The sequence below is a fragment of the Carassius gibelio genome, chromosome B12 (genome assembly GCF_023724105.1).
Source record: "Carassius gibelio isolate Cgi1373 ecotype wild population from Czech Republic chromosome B12, carGib1.2-hapl.c, whole genome shotgun sequence".
In the NCBI taxonomy this organism is placed as follows: domain Eukaryota; kingdom Metazoa; phylum Chordata; class Actinopteri; order Cypriniformes; family Cyprinidae; genus Carassius; species Carassius gibelio.
This window is the reverse complement of record NC_068407.1, coordinates 16,719,147-16,741,423: the sequence shown is the minus strand read 5'-3', so window position 1 is coordinate 16,741,423 and position 22,277 is coordinate 16,719,147. Positions and strand designations below refer to the sequence as shown.

At 37.9% G+C, this 22,277-nt stretch overlaps 1 protein-coding gene across 2 annotated transcripts in view; it reads left to right on the top strand.

Moving 5' to 3' along the window:
* Positions 1-19,906, top strand: part of LOC127969345 (receptor expression-enhancing protein 3) — a 28,816-nt gene extending 8,910 nt beyond the window's left edge. Inside the window, exons 2-8 of one of the 2 annotated variants that reach the window (XM_052571221.1) lie at positions 6,836-6,908; positions 12,274-12,350; positions 12,626-12,746; positions 12,966-13,079; positions 16,353-16,488; positions 18,723-18,859; positions 19,116-19,906. In XM_052571221.1, the coding sequence (XP_052427181.1) occupies positions 6,836-6,908; positions 12,274-12,350; positions 12,626-12,746; positions 12,966-13,079; positions 16,353-16,488; positions 18,723-18,859; positions 19,116-19,196 (739 nt within the window). In that variant the 3' untranslated portion in view covers positions 19,197-19,906. The remainder of the gene's footprint in view (positions 1-6,835; positions 6,909-12,273; positions 12,351-12,625; positions 12,747-12,965; positions 13,080-16,352; positions 16,489-18,722; positions 18,860-19,115) is intronic. The other variant, XM_052571222.1, reaches the window with a different exon arrangement.
* The last annotated feature ends 2,371 nt before the right edge of the window (positions 19,907-22,277 follow it).

Here is a 22,277-nt window from a genome sequence, read left to right as displayed (position 1 = left end):
TCAAAGAGATTTAAAAATACATTAATAATTGTGTACTATAAAATGAATCAATGAAATTTCTCATCAAATCTATTACAGTTTTTGATTTTATATAGTAAGGAAAAGTAAGTTGTTTTTTGTCACTCAGACAGTTGCTGGTTCAGTGATTGGGTGGTTCTTTTAGAAAGAATGCCCTGATCATTTAAATTCAGACTTAGAAGAGTCATTAAAGTGAATTTTATCATCTAAGTAAACATTTTGCCCCAGTTGTTCAGTCTCTTGATTTCTGTCAACCACAGTGATATTTCAAAAGATTAAAATCCCACTCCACTGTGCTGATTGTGTGACATTACACCGCCTTTTCTCTTTCAGCGTAGACAGATAAATGGCTAGCCGATTGAAGCATGCTGCTTGTTTAGAACGTAGAGAATCGATGTCTGATATTTGAGGTTTCTTCATATTCACAGACTACAATTGAATTGTGGGAAAACCGTATTCTTCAGTGTCTACAGTCCGTCTAGCCAACTGCAGCTCCCTGTATATTACTGAACACTGTTGTAGGTGAATTTCCTCATTTGATGCTGATTAAAACAATCGTCCAATGAAAGAAAAATACTAGGTATTAGGTACACAGAACCACATGAATGCGAGTAACAGATCTGTAAATTACAGTGCTGGAGGGATAGCGGCGGGGGAAGGGTTGAGAGATGTGTGGAGCCCAACACCATTGTTACAGCCTGGTGCCGCTGCTGTTTCTATGGCAACTGGAAAATAAACTGCTGCCAAGGTGGATCTTTGGATGAGGACCGTGCAACAGGGAGAACTTTGTGAACGTGTACTTTGCATTGCCAGTGCACGAATGTTATGTTTCTTGGTCATCAAAAGACATATAAGTATAATTTTCCCATTGGCTGTTGCAAAATAATTATTAGTAGATAATCGATTAACCTGTCTTTTTGGGGGGGGGGGGTGAAATTGGGTGAAAAATCCAGAAATGAATATATACAGGAGTGCACAAGATTTTCTGACTGATTCTTATGAGGTCACTTGAAGATTTGGTTTGTTACTCGCATAGAACATAGTGTGGCCCATTAAATATAGCTATAAAAGTCAGCACTGATAGCCCAGTGGGCAGTGTGCTGACATTACATTGCGGGCATCCCGAGTTTGAATCACAGCTCAAGGACCCACTCTCCCACTTCACTTCCTGTCTACTCTATCACTACACTATCCATCTTAAAGGTGCAATAGGAGATCTTGGAAAATGATAACATTAGCATGATAGCACTGAAAGTGTACGTCCCAACATCCCTGCAATCGCTGTCCAAAGCCATGACCCCTGAACGCATTTATACGCACAACCGATGCAGCGTCATACAATGTCTATGAACAGATTCACGCCCACTTTTAGGGGAAAACAAACCAACATACAGTATTGGATCGAGGAAGTAGACTTACCTTACAACATGCCAATGAGTTGTTGTGTGATTGGGTGCACCAATAATGTTTGTAAAACCCCAAATTTGAAATTCATGGCTACCTGCCATCATCATCGATATCTTGCTGTTATGGAAATATCATGAATTACGTATGATGCTAATCGAAAGCTAAGCCAGGCTACTTTTATGGCTGCACAGAAAAGTGCTCTCAGTACTCCAAATATAGAGACGTAATATATACATTTAAAGATGTTTACTTTCAAATATGCAGTAAAATCATTCACTGGCTTACCTGGTGACTCGATGGGTTACGAGTAAATGTCAGGGTAAGACACTTCAGGCCACTGGGTGAGGTGCTTATACCAATTTGACACTGGGAGAATGAAGGGACATGTTTTTAAATTGACCAAATTAAGTTCCAGTTTAAGTTTCAAATTAAGTTTCACGCTCTGTGGCAGGCAAGGTGGACATATAAATACTTGACATGTTTAGTCTTAGGGATTTCTTAAGTTATTCATGCCTGCTGGCTGTGTGCTTTTTGCAGCTAATTTGGAATATGGAAGTCTATGGGAAATCTAGTTTATTTTAAAATAAACGGTTAATACTCGGTTAACCATAGTGTGCCATAGTAACCATAACCATAGTAATTTCCGGACATTGGCCGAAAAAAAAAAGGAATGTCCGACAAAATTTAATCTCTCCGGTCAAATTGTCCTATTAAAACTGCCTAATAATGCCGCCCATTAACACAATCTGAATTTGAGAATAAGCCTAAAATGTATAAGGCAAAAGGTAACAAGCAGACTCCGCGGCCGCCTCGCTAAGGCTATGACTATGACTATGTTTGACACGTACAATATTTGAAAATCGATAATTGTTTATTTAAATTACATTTATATCTGAATTTATGTCAACCTATAGACTTTCAAATATCAAAATGTCATGAATTAATATGTATTTTTGTACAAAATGACATATAAACATATTTTCCTATTATACTTTGCCTGGAAACGCTTCCAACAAGGCGTCGGTTCTATTTCTAGCATGCACGCGTCGAGCCGCGCCTGAGCCGCGCGTCTCACGCAGGCAGTCGGCAAGCTCTAACCTGTTAACATGGGAACCGAATTAAAAACAGACACGCCACGCAGCTGAGATGCTTTCGCCACGCATCCAGTGTGTCCTGACCGGCCTAATGATGCCCGGGTGTTGGCTGTTGAGATTACAACAACGAGGTTTTACTTTAAGTATATCTAAGCACTGTATTGCAATACTTGCATTTTGCCCCGTCACTCTTATTAGCCCGCTTCATATTAGAAAAATGACTTCTTCTTGTGGACATTACAAATGTCTGGGAGCGCTCTGGCGTAAAAATGTATTACAACTAAATTCAATGCACGCCATTGACGTCACTTCACCGAGCAAAATGTTTCACTCGGTTACACAATTTTTAACGGTTAATCGGTTAACCGGTTAACCATGGACACCCCTACTCACATACCAAAATACCAGAGACAACGTCAATAGGCTACATCAGCGGTTCCCAATTCCAGTATATTTCCGAAGTGAAGTAAACCCCTGCTCAGGGAGTATGGAGCAATGAACACGGTGTAGGGATCATATCGATTGATTGGAACAGTGTTCATTCATGTAACTTGAGTTGGTCATCTGAATCGGGTGTGTCGTACATCATGTGTCGTTCACCAGCGAGAAAATACTACAATACCATGAAGGAAGACTGGGTTGTTGATGTTTGTCTGCCATTTTAGCTCTGTCTGCACAGCGTGCGTGAATGCGTTAATGTCATATTCTGTCTGCGCAAACAGGGTGGTATGCAGATACATATGTTGAACAGCAGTTAGGAAAGCTGTTTCAAACGCTTGGACCAAGTGTACATTTCTTGGTCCTACGCCTTCCACAGAATACATAAATACAGATAAATTTAAACTACTCGATGATTGCCATCGGGATGTGAAGGGACTTTCAACCAGTATAACAATATGTTTCTGAGGACTGCTATTGCACCTTGTTAAAAAACTAAAACTAATCTTAAAAAAAAAAAAATTATAAATTGTTAAAGGGTTAGTTCACCCAAAAAAAAAAATTAGCCCATAAATTACTCACCTTAAAGTCATTTTAGATGTATATGACTTACTTATTTCATACAAATCTAGTCAGAGGTATTTTTTTATCTTTCAAGCTGTTTGATGGCACTCACAGGTGCTGCACTGCATTGGTTCATGTGAAGTTTAATAAAAAGCGCATCCATTAAAAAAAGTCTCACGGCTCCGGGGGTGAATAAAGACATTTTGTAGTGAATTGATGCATTTTTGTAAGAAAAATATCCATATTCAAAACGTAATAATCACTTTAATCCAGCTTGCGCTCTCTGTTGTAAAACGTAAGCAGTTCCGTACGAATGACGTATGAGGTCAGCGTTGCGCATGTGCCGGTGAGTCTCGTGAAAACCAATATTTGTTAACTAGAGTAAAAGCAGCAGTTTCCTTACTTTAGCAAAGGAAAAAAAAGTCTCCTTTTGGCTTGTATCGAAATCCTCCAACATTTTTTACAATCCATCGTTTTGTACTTCTAATTAGTGACTGTTGTTTTGTTTTAATCTCTCTGCTGCTTTTCCGCATTTGTCACTTCTGAGCAGCGCATGCGCAAAGCTGACCTCATACGTCATTCCCATGGAACTGCTTCGTTTACAGCTGTTTTTTTATGGATGAGCTTTTTATTAAACTTCTCAAGGAGCTAAATGGCATCAAACATCTTGAAAGATCAAGGAAAAATTACTCCATCTGAATTTGTCTGAAAGAAGAAAGTCATATACACCTAGAAAGAAATCAGGGTGAGTAATTTATGGCTTAATTTTCATTTTTGGATGTACTTACATGTATTGACCATATTGTAAGGTTTAGGATTAGAGTTTGGTTAAGGGTTACTTGCATGCAATTATGCATAAATAATTGATATTATAATAGTAAGTACATGTAATGTGTCTAACAAGGACACCTTAAAATAACGTGTAACCAAAAATTTTATTTAATTTAAAATAGTTGTTTTGTAGTACACTTAAATGCTAATATAAAGAAAATATCTGTTTTACTTTTTAATATGAATTTTCAACCACAAATCAGCATGTTTTTATTTTGCCGCATTGCTGGCAAGTATGTGTATGTACTGCTGGTTTTAGTCGCTGCAAAGTGAAACGCATCAGTAAAAGAAGTGTCATAGTTTTGCATTTTGCTCTGAAACTGAAAGATTTATGCTTTCAGTTCAAATGGAAATCTTACACAGAATTAATGTTTAATCAATCTAAAAAAGTAAAATAACAAAATATGTCTCTGTCTTTCCACACAGATGGTCATAGTTTAAGAAATAGAAGGAAACCACAAATTTGTTATTGTCATAGTATTGTCATAAGACTTTGCTGCTCCAAAACTGCACCTAGACAAGTTTTCGGGCTGATATTGGAGTGGCCTTAATTTCTGGGTCACACACTGTCCATAATTGACACCAGAAATGGTACACACTGCCCACCAAATTTAGCTGCACTCCTGAGTCAAGATGCCTGTCTGGCTGCAGAGGCACAGTGCATCTAAATCATCCCAGTGCAGAGATAACTTTTCAACCTGAGACAGTTCACCAATAAGCTACTTTGAATGACTCTTTTAGCCCTTGGGGAAATACCATTTTCAAGGCACAACCTTAGTACGAAAGTGAAACGTTGGTTTCAGAGAGCAACTTTATCATCTGGGAAACATCAAGCCTGGTTCCTGTCTGTGAAACCGAATGCTAGCTGAAGCTTTTGTCTGTTATCACATGCTTGTCTGGGCCACAGGCAGTTTGGGGCCTAAATTCTGTGTGTTGTCCTGCTTTTGTGGAGGTTATCCCCTGAACTTATTTGTGTGGGTCCAGATGAGAAGAGGATTTGTTTTGCGTACGGCTCCTCTGATTGTGCACTAATTTCTCGGGGACAATGGAAGTCTAGCACAAGGAGGGGGTTCACTATCATCAGTATGTTGTAGTATCTGCCGCTAGTTCCCCAACAAATTTAGTCGAGCATAACGTAATAAATGGGGCTCGTGTGAGGGCGACAGGCTGCAGATGAAGGGTTGGCGCTGAGCCCATCTGCCAGTTTATTGGCTTGTCTTAGGTCAGTCGCTCATAGGAAGAAATGAAAATGGAAACTTAATGATTTACTCAAATGAACATATCAATGTGACCCTAAGGTCCACCTTCTTCCCATGTTTGCATTATATCCAATTAAATATAATTTCTCAAACTGAATAAGTTCCCCAAAGTTAGGTCATTGCTCAAAGTTTCTGTATACAGAACAAATAAAAGGTATAATAGTTCACCCGAAAATGAAAATACTGTCATGATTTACTCACCCTCCAAACCTTTATGAGTTGTGTCCTTCTGTTGAGCATGAAAAAATATATTCTAAAGAATGTTAGTAACCAAGTAGCTGATGGTAGCCAGTGACTTTCACAGTACTTTTTTTTTTTTCTTCATACTATTGAATTCAGTGGCTACCGTCAGCTGTTTGCTTACCATCACACTTTAAAATATCTTTTGTAATCAACAGAAGAAAGAAACTCATACAGATTTGAGATTTGGAGTGTAAAGCTGGATTATGCTACGAGTTATCAAAAATGAAAAGATTTCATAAACTTGCCAACTTTTAACATGGTTACAAAAGACTGATCACACACTGCCAGACTTTCAACTCATTACAAACACAACAAACTCATGGAAACTTGTGCCATGTTGCTAAGAGATGCATAACAAATAAAAATGTGTTCTGAAATCAGCTAAAAATATTAAACATGCCTGATATCCGCCGACTGGATCAAATCAAAGTCTGAAGACCATTAATACACTGCACAATTTTCTGGGAAATCTGTCAATTCCGATTGCCCAAAATCTGTAGGCTGCCTCTAACCTTCAGCAGTTGTGTTGTGTATTCCAGATTTTTGTTGATGTGTCAATGAGATGCTTCATGAATTCGTTTTTAAAAATTACATTTATATTGTCCTCAATATTGTGTGGTACTTGTTGCCATTTTGGTTTCTTCAAGCTAAAAGAGCTAGTGTTAGTTTTCTAACAGTCGTGCTCTATGGGCCGCAGTCCACATGGATTTAATCTATGTTAGGGCATGTTTTACATTAGGTGTCTCCTGCATTTTTGTCCCTTCAGTTTTCTTTATTTTTCCTTTCGGAACGGAAGAAAAGGAAATCGTTGTTTAGCTTGTAAACACAATCAGACAGAGGAAGTGAGTGGCTTTTTTATAGAGCTAGACACACAGATGGGAGTATCCAAGCCCATTAATTGTCCTGCTTTTGGAGAATATCTAGAGGTTTACAGTAGTTTTCCCTATATTTATTTGTTTTACCCTCTCTTTCTTTGCACAGGCTGGTTTTTGGAAACCTGTACCCAGCGTACTACTCCTACAAAGCAGTGAAAACCAAAAATGTCAAAGAATATGTAAGTATAAACATGGTGTCCATTCCCATAAATTGTTTTGGGTTGTTTTTTTCATTTAGCAGGCTTTTAATTCATCAAAAAATTTACACACATCCGCGAAAAAGGCCAAAAATGCTCTATTACATATGCCAGGCCAGTAGTTGGCGCTGTCATCTTGTTAGTAAACACTACCTGTAGGGAAGTGATGATTATATGGTGTATATGATGCGTCTCCGCTGTTGGTTGTAATATTGGTGAAGTAAATCCACACTTTGCTGAAGAAGCATTAGCAAACTCTTGAGTTGCAACAACAGTACTATATACGCCACCATTGTTGTGTATGTTTGTTCGCGCTTGCTTTTAAAATCGACACATACTGTGCTTGTCTACATACCTAACACGTGCTACACACGTGCATTCCTGTTTTGGGTGTTTACACGGAAACTTGCACTTTGAAACCCATTTTCAAAAATATGTTTCCAGTCCCCAAAATGCAGATGTTGTGTAAAAGAACAGGCAAAACACACAGGTTTCCCGTTTTCGCCTAAAAACATTGAAAACAAAAATCATGTAAACAGCCCCTCGGTCTCCTCTGAAACAACTTGAAATTTAGTGTCCTGCTGAAGGGATATCAGTAGTGTTCATTAATCAACACTTCTACAACATTTGGTTTACTAGATCAGATTTTTTACTGCTAAGTCACACCACTCCTTGAAATAAGATGTGAACAGCACAGCAGATTATTGTTTCTGTGCATGTTGGGGCATGTTGGGAGGGAGTGTGTGTTGGCTTGTATGTCTGGATCAGGTGACGTTCTCTCTGCACATAGTTGTTTTAAAGGACCCGCCCTGTGAGAACCCACCCTACATCCGCAGGAGAAAGATCACTGCAGGTGTTACGTTGAAATGCTAATTCAGGTCCAGCCGGAATCAGTGTCATTTATAGTCAGCAACACCTTTAAGCAACATTGTGGTGAACCTGCAAAGCAGGATATAATGAGGAATAAAATGCAGAATGTGGTTTTACCCCATTGAAGTCAAACCATTATCTTCTGTCGAAGTTCTCTTTGACAGAAGATAAGTTTTACTTTGGGGTAGACTATCAGTTTTAAATGTCATGCCTCTGTCTACTTCAGATGGCTAATTTTAGGTTTCCTTGGTGGTTTTACTGGTGTTATTTCAGTACCCTAGAAATAGTTTATTGTATTAATGCTGCATTGCAATGAATTGAGTTACTTCTACTGTGAAATTCATAGTGTAGTGTAGACTGAGATTGTTTCTGAAACCCCAGTGTAAACACGGATCATTTTTAAAACGCCATTTTTAATTGAAAACGCACTAGTGTAAACGGGGCCTGAGTGTGAAACATAAGTTGTTTAAAACTAAACAAATCTATGATTTTTTTTGTTACAAACTGTCAGCTGTGTTTGCCAGAACCTTACTGTTAAAAATGGTAGCAACATTAAAATAATGTATTTATATAAAAACATATCAACTTTATATAATGTTAACATACCAAAGTATTAAAATTTGTTTTATATCTTTATTATATACTGAAACCACCATAAAAACATAAGGGGTTCATAAACCTGAATACAGCATTATGGTCACATATATGAAACTAAAATACTGCAATAAAAACATTTATATTTATATTAGGGCTGGGAAAGTTAACACGTTATTATCACGTTAACACATTAATTGATTAACCAACAATTATTTTATTGCGCGTTAATGCAGTTTTTTATTATTATGAAAGTATGTTGCTCACTGGCTCTGAATACACAAACAGACAAATCATAGATTACAGGAGATCAAATTATTTAGTCTAAGCATCAACATTCACAAACCACTGTCCATTGTTATTTTTAACAGAAAAGAATGCAACGAGCTCATAATCATGACTTTAGAAGTTGGACATAGGACGTTTCTGATAGCACGTGAAGACAGCAGAGAAGCGCTGGCACAACACAGTGAAGTGAATCATTTTGTTAACTTAGTGTTTTATTATTTTGAGTTGTATGGGATGCGGTAACACACGTCCCTCTCACAATACATTGCTTTACAGACCTATCACTTTAGGTTCTCAGAAATATTCACGCAATCATGCAGCATGTATCAGTGGCGAGGTTAGCACTCACATTCACTGATCTATATATAACTGAATCACACTAGTCAAACGAACCAGGCTTTGTGGGTCAAAGGCGCTCTGGCACGGTTAAGATTGCCTAGTGTGAGCACACCCTAATTATTCTCCCCCATCCCGCACAAACAAGTCTCTACCCGCACCCGCGCCGCACTGCTGCGATGGGTCCCGTGATTGTGCAGGTCTCTAATAGGAAGGTGCCTGTTATAATGTTATGATGGAGGCTCTGGACTCTGAGCATAACTTGTTTTTCTAAAGCAAACTATAAAATATTTTCTATAAAAGCTTTAATTTCTTGGCAGTGACAAATAGCTTGTTTTATACTTAATTTAATTACATTAATGTTATAAGTTGAGATTTAGGCTACAATAAATATTTTAACTCCTACTCTGTAAAAGGAACACTGATGTAAAAAGAACCTTATTTGTTTATAGTCTTTGCAAACCAAATGTTATTACACTTTTGTTCATATAGCAGTAGGCTATAAAAAAAGTGCACAATACACTACTTTTGAATGCATTTCAGTTTTGTGCATAGCAATGCAATTAATTGCAGACAATAAATAAATGTTATGGTTATTATTTTATATGCTTATTTTACATTGTAGCTCAGAAAATCATGTTAATGCACTCTTCAGTCTTTTTAAATAATGCAGAAACCATGATTACAGTAGCACACCTTCAGTAGAAGTTAACCAGGCCACTGTTCTGGAGTGTTTCAAGGCAGAAATGTATTGCTTGGAGTTTTGTTAAAGATAAAGAAGTGATTGTCAAAGTAGTCTCACGTTAATCTACTTATATTTAATATATACTGGCTGAATTGCTCTGCAACCAACTGTCAGGCCAGCCTTATTGTCAAGCCCATTATATATTTGATCTGTAAACAGATGCATTGCTCAATGTCGGACACGTTTATGTAAACAGCAGTAGCAGCATCAAGGACACTGGCAGCCCAACATCACGGATGTTTATACGCTTTGCTTGAATGTAGAATGTTCCTGAATGTTCAAGTGGAAAGTCAGTTTCGGTAAACTTTGAATTTTAATAGCAAACCTTTGGAAAAAAGAAGAAAGCTCAATCGACCGCAAAAAGCTGCTTTTTAAAAACATGTCATAACCGTTTCTGCATTTGCCTTTAAGTGCAGACTGGTAATTGAGAAACCTCTTTCAAATCACTTTCAAAATAGAACTAGACAAATAATGCTTTGTGTTGAAGGCCTTTTTATAGGGCCGGTGGACTGGAGCTGCTGGTTTACGTTGGACTTAAAATAAAGTTTAAAGGCAGCTTGACAAGGCCTGTGTTTACTAGCATAGACTAGATGCTCTTAGAAACCGCAGTGTGGTTTTTCCACTCGGAGCGAATCTGTACAATGCCTACAACTCCTGTTTGTTAGATAAACAGAGCTGGTCAGCTCATATGTCTCTCGGCTCAGTTTAAATGTTGAACAAAGAAACCTTTCCACGGTACACTCGCAGAGCAGGAAAGGAATACGTCCATTCACATTCAGGAAACTTCAAAGGGTTTTTTTTTTTTCCATTGGAAATCCAGGCTACACAACTGCATTGCAGAACAGGAAAGGCATGCTTGTCTTGGACGCCAGCCCATTCATGAATCGCCTTCGACCTGGTTCTTTGAGATGGAACAAAGCGGTGGAAATTCTGCTTACATCTCACATACTTCTCTAAATGAAGCCAGGTAATTGCAGACTTGTAATAAATAGGATTGTGTGCAGGATTATGGGGGAAAGGCTTCTACATCTGATTAGATTTCTTGCATCGATGCAGTCCACAACCAAAGCGCTCCACCACTGGTGGATTTCGATTGACGGTTTGTCACAGAGCGGCAGCTTTCCTGCGGCTGATGCAACGCATTGATCTCTCTCAGACCACTGAAGGTTCATTGGAAGGACACCAATTAAATCTGACGCCTCCTGTCAGGCTGGTAATGCTGCCTCTGCATGGATTCATTTGACTTTGTTCAGTGAGGCTGAAAATATCACCTAATACCTCCGAGAGCTGCAGCTCAAGGCTGGGGATCACATGACTGTCTGCACGGGCGTTTGAAATTGAAATGCTAAGAAGCTGGCTGAAAGCTCGCTGTTGTTGAGAGCAGAGGAGAGGTAGAGCATACCAAACAGGTCCTGCTGCAGAGAGACACACACAGAGAACTGGGATGGAAATTAATGTCACGGCCATAATGATTTTTTGTTGCTCTTGACTGTGTTTCCGTCTCCTCCTAGTAAAAAAAGGTGCACTTGGATTTGTGTTAGCGAGCCACTCTGTGCAGAAAGATTAGGCGTTGTCTCTACTGAATGGAAGAAAAAAAAATGCATGCACGAGTTTTATTTTAATTTTCTTTAGTTTAATACCAGGTGTTTTATGTTTTAGTGTGTCGCATCTCCTGGCTCTGGCAGAAGGTGATCAGTGCTGCATTAAGTGTAGCACTTGGCTCAGAATGCAGAGTATGTCTTTGTGGTGTATTGGTATCACCCAGTTGGAGAGTTTTTTGTTAGTTTTAATTGCTATCCAGCTGTTCGAGGCAGAGACAGCTTATTCTATAACTTAAACTAAACAGTTTATCAGTCTGTCCATCATAGTGCAGTACTGCCCACTTTTTCATTGGCCTTGGTTCTGGAAGAATGTGGTTGTGCACATAGGGATTTTAAGTTTTTCTATAACTCTTTAGAAAAACTTAAAATCCCTATGGGCACTACCACATACTTCCAGAACACATACTTGTGTATATATACACAAAAAGGTACAGAACTGTGAACTACAATCCCAAGAATCACTGTGAACACTTTCATTGTTAACTGGAGAAATATTTGAGAAATAATTGATTTAAAGATTTCGATTTTATTGATGCCACTGTACTAGTAATGAGTAGAAAAATACACATTTTTGTATTTGGGAAGTGATGGGATAATGAACAGCACCATGATCATGTCAGGGTTTCTTTTGAAATATTGACCAGGTTTATTTTGTGTCCGTGGCCTGATTTTCATTTTTTTTTTCTCAGTGTGATGGTTCATATCTATACACTGTTTAAATTATTTAAATAGAACAAACATTTTTATTTAAAATGTAAAAAGAAATCAATAATTGATTACTGTTAAGGTCACTGTTTCTATATCAGTGCACAGTTTTATTTTCTGCTGTGTGTGTTTATTTCTAATTTAGTACATGGATGTGTGTATTATGCATTCCTTCTGAAAAATCCTATTTGTTTTCTTCCTTTTTCAGGTGCGATGGATGATGTACTGGATTGTTTTTGCCCTGTTTACAGTAGTGGAGACTGTCGCAGATCTAACCATAGCCTGGTGAGTCTGACGATTGAGCGGCACATTTCCTGATTACAAGTGATTCATGTCAGGTTAAAGAAGAAGGCCGTTTCATTTAAGATCTTGTTTTTGTTTCCCTAGACCAAGGAATGGAGGGAAGCAATCAGGGTTTAATGAAACGAAGTTGCCATTTTAATTTAGAGTAGCACAAATTAATTTGTTGGAATACAGCTTTAATGAGTGTAATTATGTTAGCTGATTAATCAGATGTAACGTGGGTCCTCATATCTCTCTTTCTCCCCTCTGATCTGAAGGTTTCCCCTCTATTACGAGATCAAGATTGCGTTTGTGATCTGGCTTCTGTCTCCCTACACGAGAGGAGCTAGTCTCATCTACAGAAAAGCCCTTCATCCTCTGTTGTCCTCCAAAGAAAGGGTGAATCTATGCTTCATACACTGGTTTTGCAAAGCATTTGAGCAGATATTCTACTTTTTTTTTCACCATAATGCAAAATGAAAGATGATTTTTTTAAATTTAAGAACTACAGATCTAGTCTTCCTTTACTCATTTACAATTCTGTATTTGCGTATTTTATTGTTTGGCTATGTACTTTGTGACCAGAAAGTACTCAATCTTGCCATAATGTTCTTGAAGGAAATTGACGACTACATAGTCCAGGCGAAAGAACGAAGCTATGAGACCATGGTGAACTTTGGCAAGCAGGGCCTGACCATTGCTGCAACTGCTGCCGTGTCTGCTGCTGTCAAGGCAAGTGTGTGTGTGTGTGCGCTGGATATAGACACACAGAATGAGAGAGCTGTTTTGAACAGTTTATATATAGTTCTGCCTCTGATATGCAGGTTTATACTTTGTGGTTGTTTCCAATTTCAGTAATGAAGCTAGTTTGATTCCTTTTAAAGTCTACATGAAATCACAACAGAACATACATGATTTCTTTATAATCTTTTTTTTTTTCTTTTTTTTTTCTGTTTCACTCAGGACTACAATACCATTTGAAAGTTTAGATTAAGATAGTTTTGTTGTTGTTGAAATTCTTACTTTTTTTCCAGCATTAAATTGATCCTAAGTGACATTTATGTTACACACTTTATATGTTGTATATATGAAGTTATTTATATGTAAACATTCGATAAACAATTGTGCAGTTTCCACAGAAATATTAAACTGTTTTTAACATTGATGCTGCTCAAGAAACATTTATTGTTATCAATCAGCATATTTGAATAATGGATCACTTGATGCTGAAGACTGGAATAATGGCTGCTGAAAATTCAGCTTTGCATGATCACAGGAATGATTAGCATTTTTAAATGTATTAAAATAGAAAACATTTGTTATTTTATATTGTAATAATATTTCACAATATTGCTGTTTTTACAAAAGAAAAAAAACTTTGAAAGGTAGTGTATATCAGATTATGAAAGTTAACTGGTTACATTGTACATTTATGCATTTAGCAGACGCTTTTATCCAAAGTGACTTACAGTGCATTCAGTCTATACATTTTTTTTCCAGTATGTTCCACATGACACTTTACCTTAATCATTTTTTTTTCAGTCCTTATTCCCTGTGCAACAAAGAGCTCAAGTGCACCGGCACAAACCTGCAAAACCAGCAATAAACGACACACTAATGACTTTCATTTGCAAGCAAAGGTCACTGTTCCTTTGTGAAAACAACCCAAAGCCATTAGTATAAGTGCAGTAGTAAATGTAATCATGCTGCTATCCTAATCAAAAGCAGAACACAGGGCTGCTGGACAGTTTTTTCGTTTGGCCACTGTCCTGCCTAGGCTCTCTCTGAAAAGATGCCGTTATTGAAAGACGTCTCTAAAGCGGAGCCAGTGAGCTTGTAAAAGGCTTATTCTTAAACGCTGCCATATTTTCTTCTTTCTTTGCTTTTACCCTCTTTCTGGCATGTTGCTTCTGTTTTCTTTGTCAAATATTCTCTTTATCTTGTCACCTTGTACTGATATAGTCTGCTCTATAGGAGTACTGCAGCCCTGCTCTCTCCAGTGCAGGTAATGCTATAGTCTCTACAGCATGTGGAAAAGCAGTGTCATTTTAACAGCTTTTAGCTCACGCTTTCATTTGCCCATTTTTGCATTGTTTTTCTACATTTTTGCAAACTCAAACATGGTGTTAAGCACTAATAGTATTATTACATCAGTTTAAAACCTAAGCCTAAAACATCCTTATTTCAGTTTTTAATCTTATGTCCTTTGTTCAGTAATGCTCTCTTCCAAAACCCAAGTGTGGATGTATGTAAACAACATTTCAAGGCATACTTCTAGCGTAGTTGTGCTGCCTTCTGAACGTGTGGTCACATTAGCACAGTTTTGTCCATTTATTCCTAAACTAACAAGTGGAGGAGGGCGCTAAAATAAAACACTTTCCACAGATATTGAAAAGTGTTCCATAACACCCTCAGATCTTAAATCTTCCATAGTATATTATGTCATAAATAATTGGCAAAATAAATCGCTTTTGAGTATGAAATTAACTCTGCTGTGGGTGAAAGTGGCATCTTTATTTCCAATGACTGCTGGGATCAGATTACATATATACAATCTTGAATAGAACATTCCAGAATCACACCTTAGTTCTTAAAGGGTTACTTCAGCCAAATATGAAAAGTTTGTCACAAATTACTCATCCTCATGTTGTTCCAAACCCATAAGACCTTTGTTCATCTTCAAAACACAGATTAAGATATTTTTGATGAAATCTGAGAGTTTTCTGACCCAGCATAGACCCCAATGAAACTACAACGTTTAAGGCCCAGAAAAGTATTAAGGACATCGCTAAAATAGTCCATGTGACATCAGTGGTTCAATCATAGTTTGCTGATGCAGGAGCCGGCATTCTGACGTAAAACCTGGATGCACTGCGGCTTGTTTGCAAAGAGAGGAGTTTCACGCATGCATTGTGGTACTATTGTGAACGCGTGTCGAATTCTGACACACAAGAGAATAAATTCAGCCATTATATTTTTTTTGTTGTATCCTCATAACTTCATAAAAGTAAGGTTGTTGTCACATGGACTATTTTATCAAATCCATAAACATTTCAGTTGTGTTGCTGCCTAAGCAGGGTCAGAAAGCTCTCGGATTTCCTAAAAAATATCGTAATTTGTGTTTTAAAGGTTTGGAACGTCATGAGGGTGAGTAATTAATGACAGAATTAAAATTTTTGGGTGAACTATCCCTTTAATATCAAATGAAGATCTACCAATATGCTTTTCTTGCCAGAGGCCAGTTTTCTTTTGAACATATTTTATTAATTTCTGCTAGTTTAAGTTGTCTACCAGAATCAACCCAGAATTTTAGAATTATCTAATGCAACTTTTAAAACCTTATATAGGTTATACTAATTTAGCTTGTTACTCGTCATATAAATAGCTATGGAAGCTGGCACTGTGTTAAAAAATAAAAAACACCAACCAACTAACCATTGTCTGAATTAATAATGTAGTTTTAGGCATGTAATATGAATATAATATCAATTTCAAACAGCTTTCTGTTGGCCAACGCCCTAAAATTCCATTTGCTTGGATTCCAAAAATTACCTGAAATTACTCTACTCTATTTTGACTTTGAAATTTTTCCAAATACAGTAAATGCGAATTCATCTTCAGATAACTTTCAGCCAGATTCTAAGGTGAAAGTACTGTGATGAACTCGGTGGGGGGAAAAAATCATAAAAGATGGCAAATAAAGCAAGAATTTGGGACTTGTTAATATACTTCTGTCTTGTGATATATCTATAAATTCTATTTGATTTCACTGCTGACATGCCAATGGCAAATCTACGAGTCTGTTTGTTCAGCTGATGACAGGGCAGCTCACTAGGTAACAGGTCACCTGGAACAGAGCCCAAATCTTATCAGCATTCATTCATTCATTCATACATGCATGTTGTAATGATGTCTGTGCACTCTTGTTATGCTCAGTTAAGGCTGTCCTGTGTGTTGTCAGCGTTGATGTGTTTATCCTAACTGGGGGCTGTTTTGTCTCTACAGGGTCAAGGTGCCATCACGGAGAAGCTCAGGAGCTTCAGCATGCATGACCTTACCCAGATCCCTCAAGATGACACGTATTCATCATACAGGTCCAACCCAGCCAGAAGAGCCATCATGGACCAGCCAGACGGAGCTGGTAATTCTTACCTCGCAGATGAATTATTAACACTCCATCCTTTGTTTCCTTTCACACTGGTGTTTCTCAGCTGTGTCCACAACAGAAGGCAGATGCTCAAAAGAGGTTCCAGTGCATTGTAACGTCACAAACAAATGAGCTTCAGAGGTGATCTCGCAAATATTTAATCAACAGAGTGCATATTTTTCAGTATCAATCAGATTAAAACAATAGACAGTTATGAAATCGCCATCTTCCGACTGTTTCTTTCCACTATCTGCCACACAGGGTTGTGTCGTATTATAAGCACACGCTGTCTTCATAAACCAGATGAAACCGTCGTAGTAGACAGGATGTTACACAAACATTGAGTTCAGATGTGCTTTGATGTCGCCTGCGAAAGCAGCATTTTTGAGGTTTCAGACACAGCCTTTGTGTGACACAGCTAGCGGGAAAGTGTCTGTAAAGATGTTTAGTAGAGCAAGTAAAGCCATCGAGCCGTCATAATGATATCTCCTCTACATCTCACATGATTCTGGAAATCACTGCCGTGTTAACTGGGTTTGGAGCAAATGGAATGGATTGGGTGTTTGTCTCAGGCACCGGAGGGTAATAAGTAATAGCGGCACGTTCCTACCGCTGCTTTGTGAGAAGATGAAGAAGAGGAAAAAACAGCTCAGGGAGGCTCTGAGCGGAATACCTAATGTGCTTCTATCTCAGTATGCTAATGCGTCCGCCGCGTTTGAAATTCCGCTGGCATCCAGGTCATTTTCATCTCGTCTGCAATGAAGCCATCAGAAAGCCAGCTCTTCCGAAATGGCATTCCCTTTCAGAAGCTCAAAGCCAAGGTGAAAGATCCCGGCTGATCAAACCAGCTGCTAATTGCAGTTTGAATTTAAAAACATGAGATAGCCTATTAAAAGAGAGGCTCAAGCGTGTTATTTACTCGCTCATGCTTTAAACCTGTTTGCTTTTTGCTATTTCTAATGAGCGCAGGTCAGCTATAAGTGACGGCATGATATAAAACATGCCTGTATATATTTATAGTCTGTCCTGTCAGTCATATTCATACAAGTATAGGAATCTTCTGATATTGGAGAGTAGAACTGGTGTGAATGCATAGGTGCACAGTTTTATTGTCAATTGTGAATCTTCCAATGATTTTGATGTGCTTATTTTATGTGCCCATTAAAGAGCACATAAACATTTTAAATTCTTATATATATATATATATATATATCAATGGGTTGGGTTTTTTTTGGTCCATTTTATTAAATCATAATAATAATTACTGTAGTTTTGAAAAAATAATCCTCTATTATAGGCAGTATACTGTGTGTGTATGTATGTATGTATGGGTGTATATGTGTGTGTGTGTGTGTGTGTGTGTGTGTGTGTGTGTGTGTGTATATATATATATATATATATATATATATATATATATATATATATATATATATATATATATATATACTGTGTGTGATAGAGAAACAGAGTTCTAGTTCTCCTGGTTATGTGTTGGACTGGCCTTCAGAGCTGCAGAAAATAAAAGACCTGTCTTCTGCATCTTTATACTTGTCCTCTTTCAAAGCTCTTTCTGCTTAGTTTGATCAAGGTCTTAACAAAACTAGAATAGTTCTGGAAAATGAATCGCATACTTTTTTTAAATCCCAAGGAAGTTGTTATATTTCAGTAATTGAAAACAGTGAGGGTGTGGAAACAAACAAAGGAAAGTTTTTCAAGATCTTCAGTTTCTGTGTCTATTCTGCCCCCTTCTGGTGGAATGGAGACCTGCACACACCTTCAGTTGTGTGCAGTGCAGTCTTGTTCTAGCCTGTCTTCTGGGTGATGGCGTGTGCAGTTAATCTGGCTGGATTGCTGTAAGGCGTCCTGGCACAGGCTGACTCTGCCGAGCTCCCACAGTGACCCGGGGAACCCAGAGGTGATGGTGCCAGGAGCGGCCTGAACCCGGCAGCTGCTAGAGTCATTCTCTTGCTCCTACTTGTCCTTTCTGAAATCACATTCCCAGCATTTACAATGAACTGGATCTCAACTGGTCAGTTGCGACCCAAAACCTTGTCTGTTCTGATAGGGCCATGGATGGGAAAAACAATGCTAAATGCAGAATAATAAACAAAGAATCATGTACAGTTAGATAAAGCTAGATATTAGCTTTTTGAGAAACACTGATCTCGGATCGTGCCTGCTGTTCGGTCTCATCAACATCGTTTTCTTAACTCTCAACCTGTTTTCAGAGTATTGTCATGGTGATGACGAGGACAGGAGTGATGACGAGGGGAAGACTGTATACTCTGAAGATGAAGCCATGTCTCATCATGGGCTCAGACGATCTCAGAGCGTCAAGATGACCCGCTCAAAACTGCGCAGAGATGTAAGTCCAACAAATTCTTAGAAGCACATCTCGATTTTGTTCTTAAAGTAGTTCAATAAACATTACATTACGCCTGCAAATAGCCTTTTTAGCATAGGATGTTAAAAGCCATTTTTAAATTTGCTTTATTTAATTTAAGAAAACAGGTAACAGTTTGAATACAGCATTTTTGCATATTATTGTTTATGGCCCTCTTGACTTGCACTGTGCATGCGTTTAATTTTGATAACTAATGCTCGTCTTTCATTGATCACAGGCACGTTATGGATCTCTGAAGATCAAAGGGAGGAAAAGACCAACAATCAATGCCATGACTTTCTCCAGCGTGGATAACTGAGCTGACTACTGACGTGTGGGAAGATGTGTCCACTTTATCAGACACCCAGTGTGTTCATATTCTTCTCTTTCCATAAGGGCTGTGGACTTTCCACTTTTTCACTGATACACCAGCAGATCTATTTATTACTTCTACCAGCAAGTGTGTACATACAGTGAGTGTCATGAAGCGTAAGGGGTTTGACTGATGCTTGTATTCGTAAGGCATGGCTTTATTGGTCTGAATTTGACATTCAGATTTCTGTCTCCAGTATTTGTATTTAGAAACGTGTCCTCTTTGGATGTGGGTTTTATATTTCTGTTTTCATACTTCCGCTGCCTTTCAGAAGATGTTTTAAGTAGTTTTTACAATTGTGGTTTAGGAAGGAATAGTGATTCTCAAAAATGATTTGTCCGCATCAGACCAAAAGTGTCTCTTCTCAGTAATAGAGAAAATACCAAAGAGAACAAAAGGCAGTGTTGCATAAATGTTAATCCAAAATTCTGCTGTGGTTTTCTTTATTATTGATGGTATTTGGGTTTAAAGAAAACCCCTTTTGCACGATCTTTAAATCCTTGATTTAAACCGTCACTTCTGGTCTTCATGCAGAATGTTCTTTATCTGGGAGAAAGTCCACACCAATGTAGCATCTCTTCTGTGTGTGGTGTGGCCAGATGTGTCATTCGAAATGAATGCAATAATCTGAATAAAGCTGAAAGGTTGTAATGCAATCATTTGTTATTGTTTATACTTTATCCAAATACAATCGTAACCTTGTCGAGTTGATTAATAATAAAAAATTCATTTTTTACGAGCAATATATTTTTGATATACAAGTATATATACGAAATGTCCAGCATCTGTGTAACCTCTCAAAGTTGCTTCAAGGTAATGCTGGTTGATGACATGATGTCTCTGCAGTGTAATAGTAATAAAAATCAGGTGCGTGGAGACATTTGACTTGTATATTCTCAAGCACCACCATGTTGAGCTCTCACGACTATTCATGAAGCGTGTTGAGATCCAAAGCAGAACCGGAGATTTGAGCTTCCCTCGGTGTGAGACACAGAGGAGTGAAGATGTCTGAAACCCCCATCAGTCACACATCATTAAAGTATAATGGTACAGCTGCATCATCTTATCTTCTAACGTCTCTTTCATCAAGGAGCACTCATGTACTTAATGTTTAAAGTTCCCAAGAGCTCAAACTTTGATTTGGTCTCATAAGTACAATAAAATAATCAGATTGAACTTAAAACAATATTTAAGATTTGGGCTTGCTTAACTACAAGATCTATAGGATGTCATTACGCGAGTCGCCGCTAGAGGTCAGACCTAGATAAGGTCATCTTTCCACGAAAAGCATCCAATCCAATAGTGCTTTTTCAAAGCATTGGGCGCAAAAAAAACCCACCTTTTACACCAACACTAAATATTTTCTTTTTGTTGTGACAATTAATAGATAAGATATAGTCTATTATAAAATTGTTTTCAACGTAGACTTATGTAAAGTTTGTGGTGATTTTGAAGTGACATTAAATCGACCATTAATCCCGTTTACTAAAGTTATAGCAAGAAAAAATCCAATCGTGTTTATTAAATTTACGGAAAATACATTTATCAGTACCTACCAGGTTTTATTGATTTTTGATATATAAATTAAGAATTTAAATACAAGAGATGCATATGAATGTTGAGGTATCAGTGAGCATTGTCAGTGCAGCTGTTAAATAAACCTATAAATCATTATGACTACGTAACTACAGTTAAGTAAAGAGCATTAAAGGGCGCCAGGAACAAATTTAGTGCAGTCATTTGGACCTTTTGGCTAATTTTTTTTAGAGCCACGCTTTTCATTTTGTCCATGATTTATTCATTTTTTATTTTTACCATACTGCACTATGTTAGATGTCCACTAGGGAGCGCTATAACAGTAGCTATGTATTTAGGGTGCTCACCTCAGACCTCAAAATTTAAAGTTGTCATCATTTATTCACCCTCGTGTAACATAAAAAATATAACTTTCTTTCTTCTGTGGAACAAAAAATGTAGGTTTTTAAAGTTTAAGCAGCTTTCAAATCTCACTGGTGCTTTGGGTGCTCAAATATGCTTTATGAAGACTGACAGACATTTTGGTTTCTATAACTGCTTCTCTCCTGTCCTTAGAACTACGAGGGAGAATTTACAATAAACTTCCAGCAATTGTTTCTGTCTTTATTTAAACACATTTTCAAGGACAGTTTGAGTTAGAATGGTTTGCAGATGAGCCTGTAAAAGTGGACTAGATGAGTGTACCTATTCAACATGATGACATTAAAATGTCACAGAAAATCTCCATAATCAAATTTTGCCACTTTTTAGCAACCGCCTTTTTCAGAACAAGCAAAAGCTTTAAAAAGTGCAAGGGTGTGTAATTGATGTATTTTTTGCTGTAAAATAAAACGTGATAATATCTTGAGCTAGTGTTAAAAGCAGCCCTTATTTTAAGCATTTAACCAAAACCCAGATGATGGATCCAGAAGCACTAAGATTCTCGTTTCCGGGTTTTGGCCTACAAAACATGTCATCCCTGCAGCACTCTGATAAAAAACCTCTCTTATTAAAATCTTCTCGACAGCAAACACCTTTAAAGCCACACGAATGCTTTCTCCTGGCTGAGCCCGAGTCACATTACGAGGATAATCTTTTGTTTGTTTGTTTGTTTGACCACATTCTTGGAATGCTTAATCACGGCTCCAAACACATGCATGGAGTCAGGCCGGCCTCCTCCGTCATGGATGTCCCTCAGGGTTTGACCAGGATTTGACTCCACGATTAGAGAGAGGTAAGGCAGCCCCTGCTGGTGCTTCATGTTCTGCTATGGGATCATACAGTGCTGCTCTATAGAGATAAGAGCCAGCATCATCGGAGGAATCGTGTGCAATCATAACCCCAGCAAGAGATCTGCACAGGGGCACACAAAGCCGCTTCACCATTACTAATATCCCACAAGAGAGACATTAGCGATTGTTGGCAGCTTTGCTGGCATATCAGCAAGAAGTGTTCAGCAAACTGACAACAGTTTAGTTAACCTCCCATCAGCGGTTATCTGAGGTGGAAGAT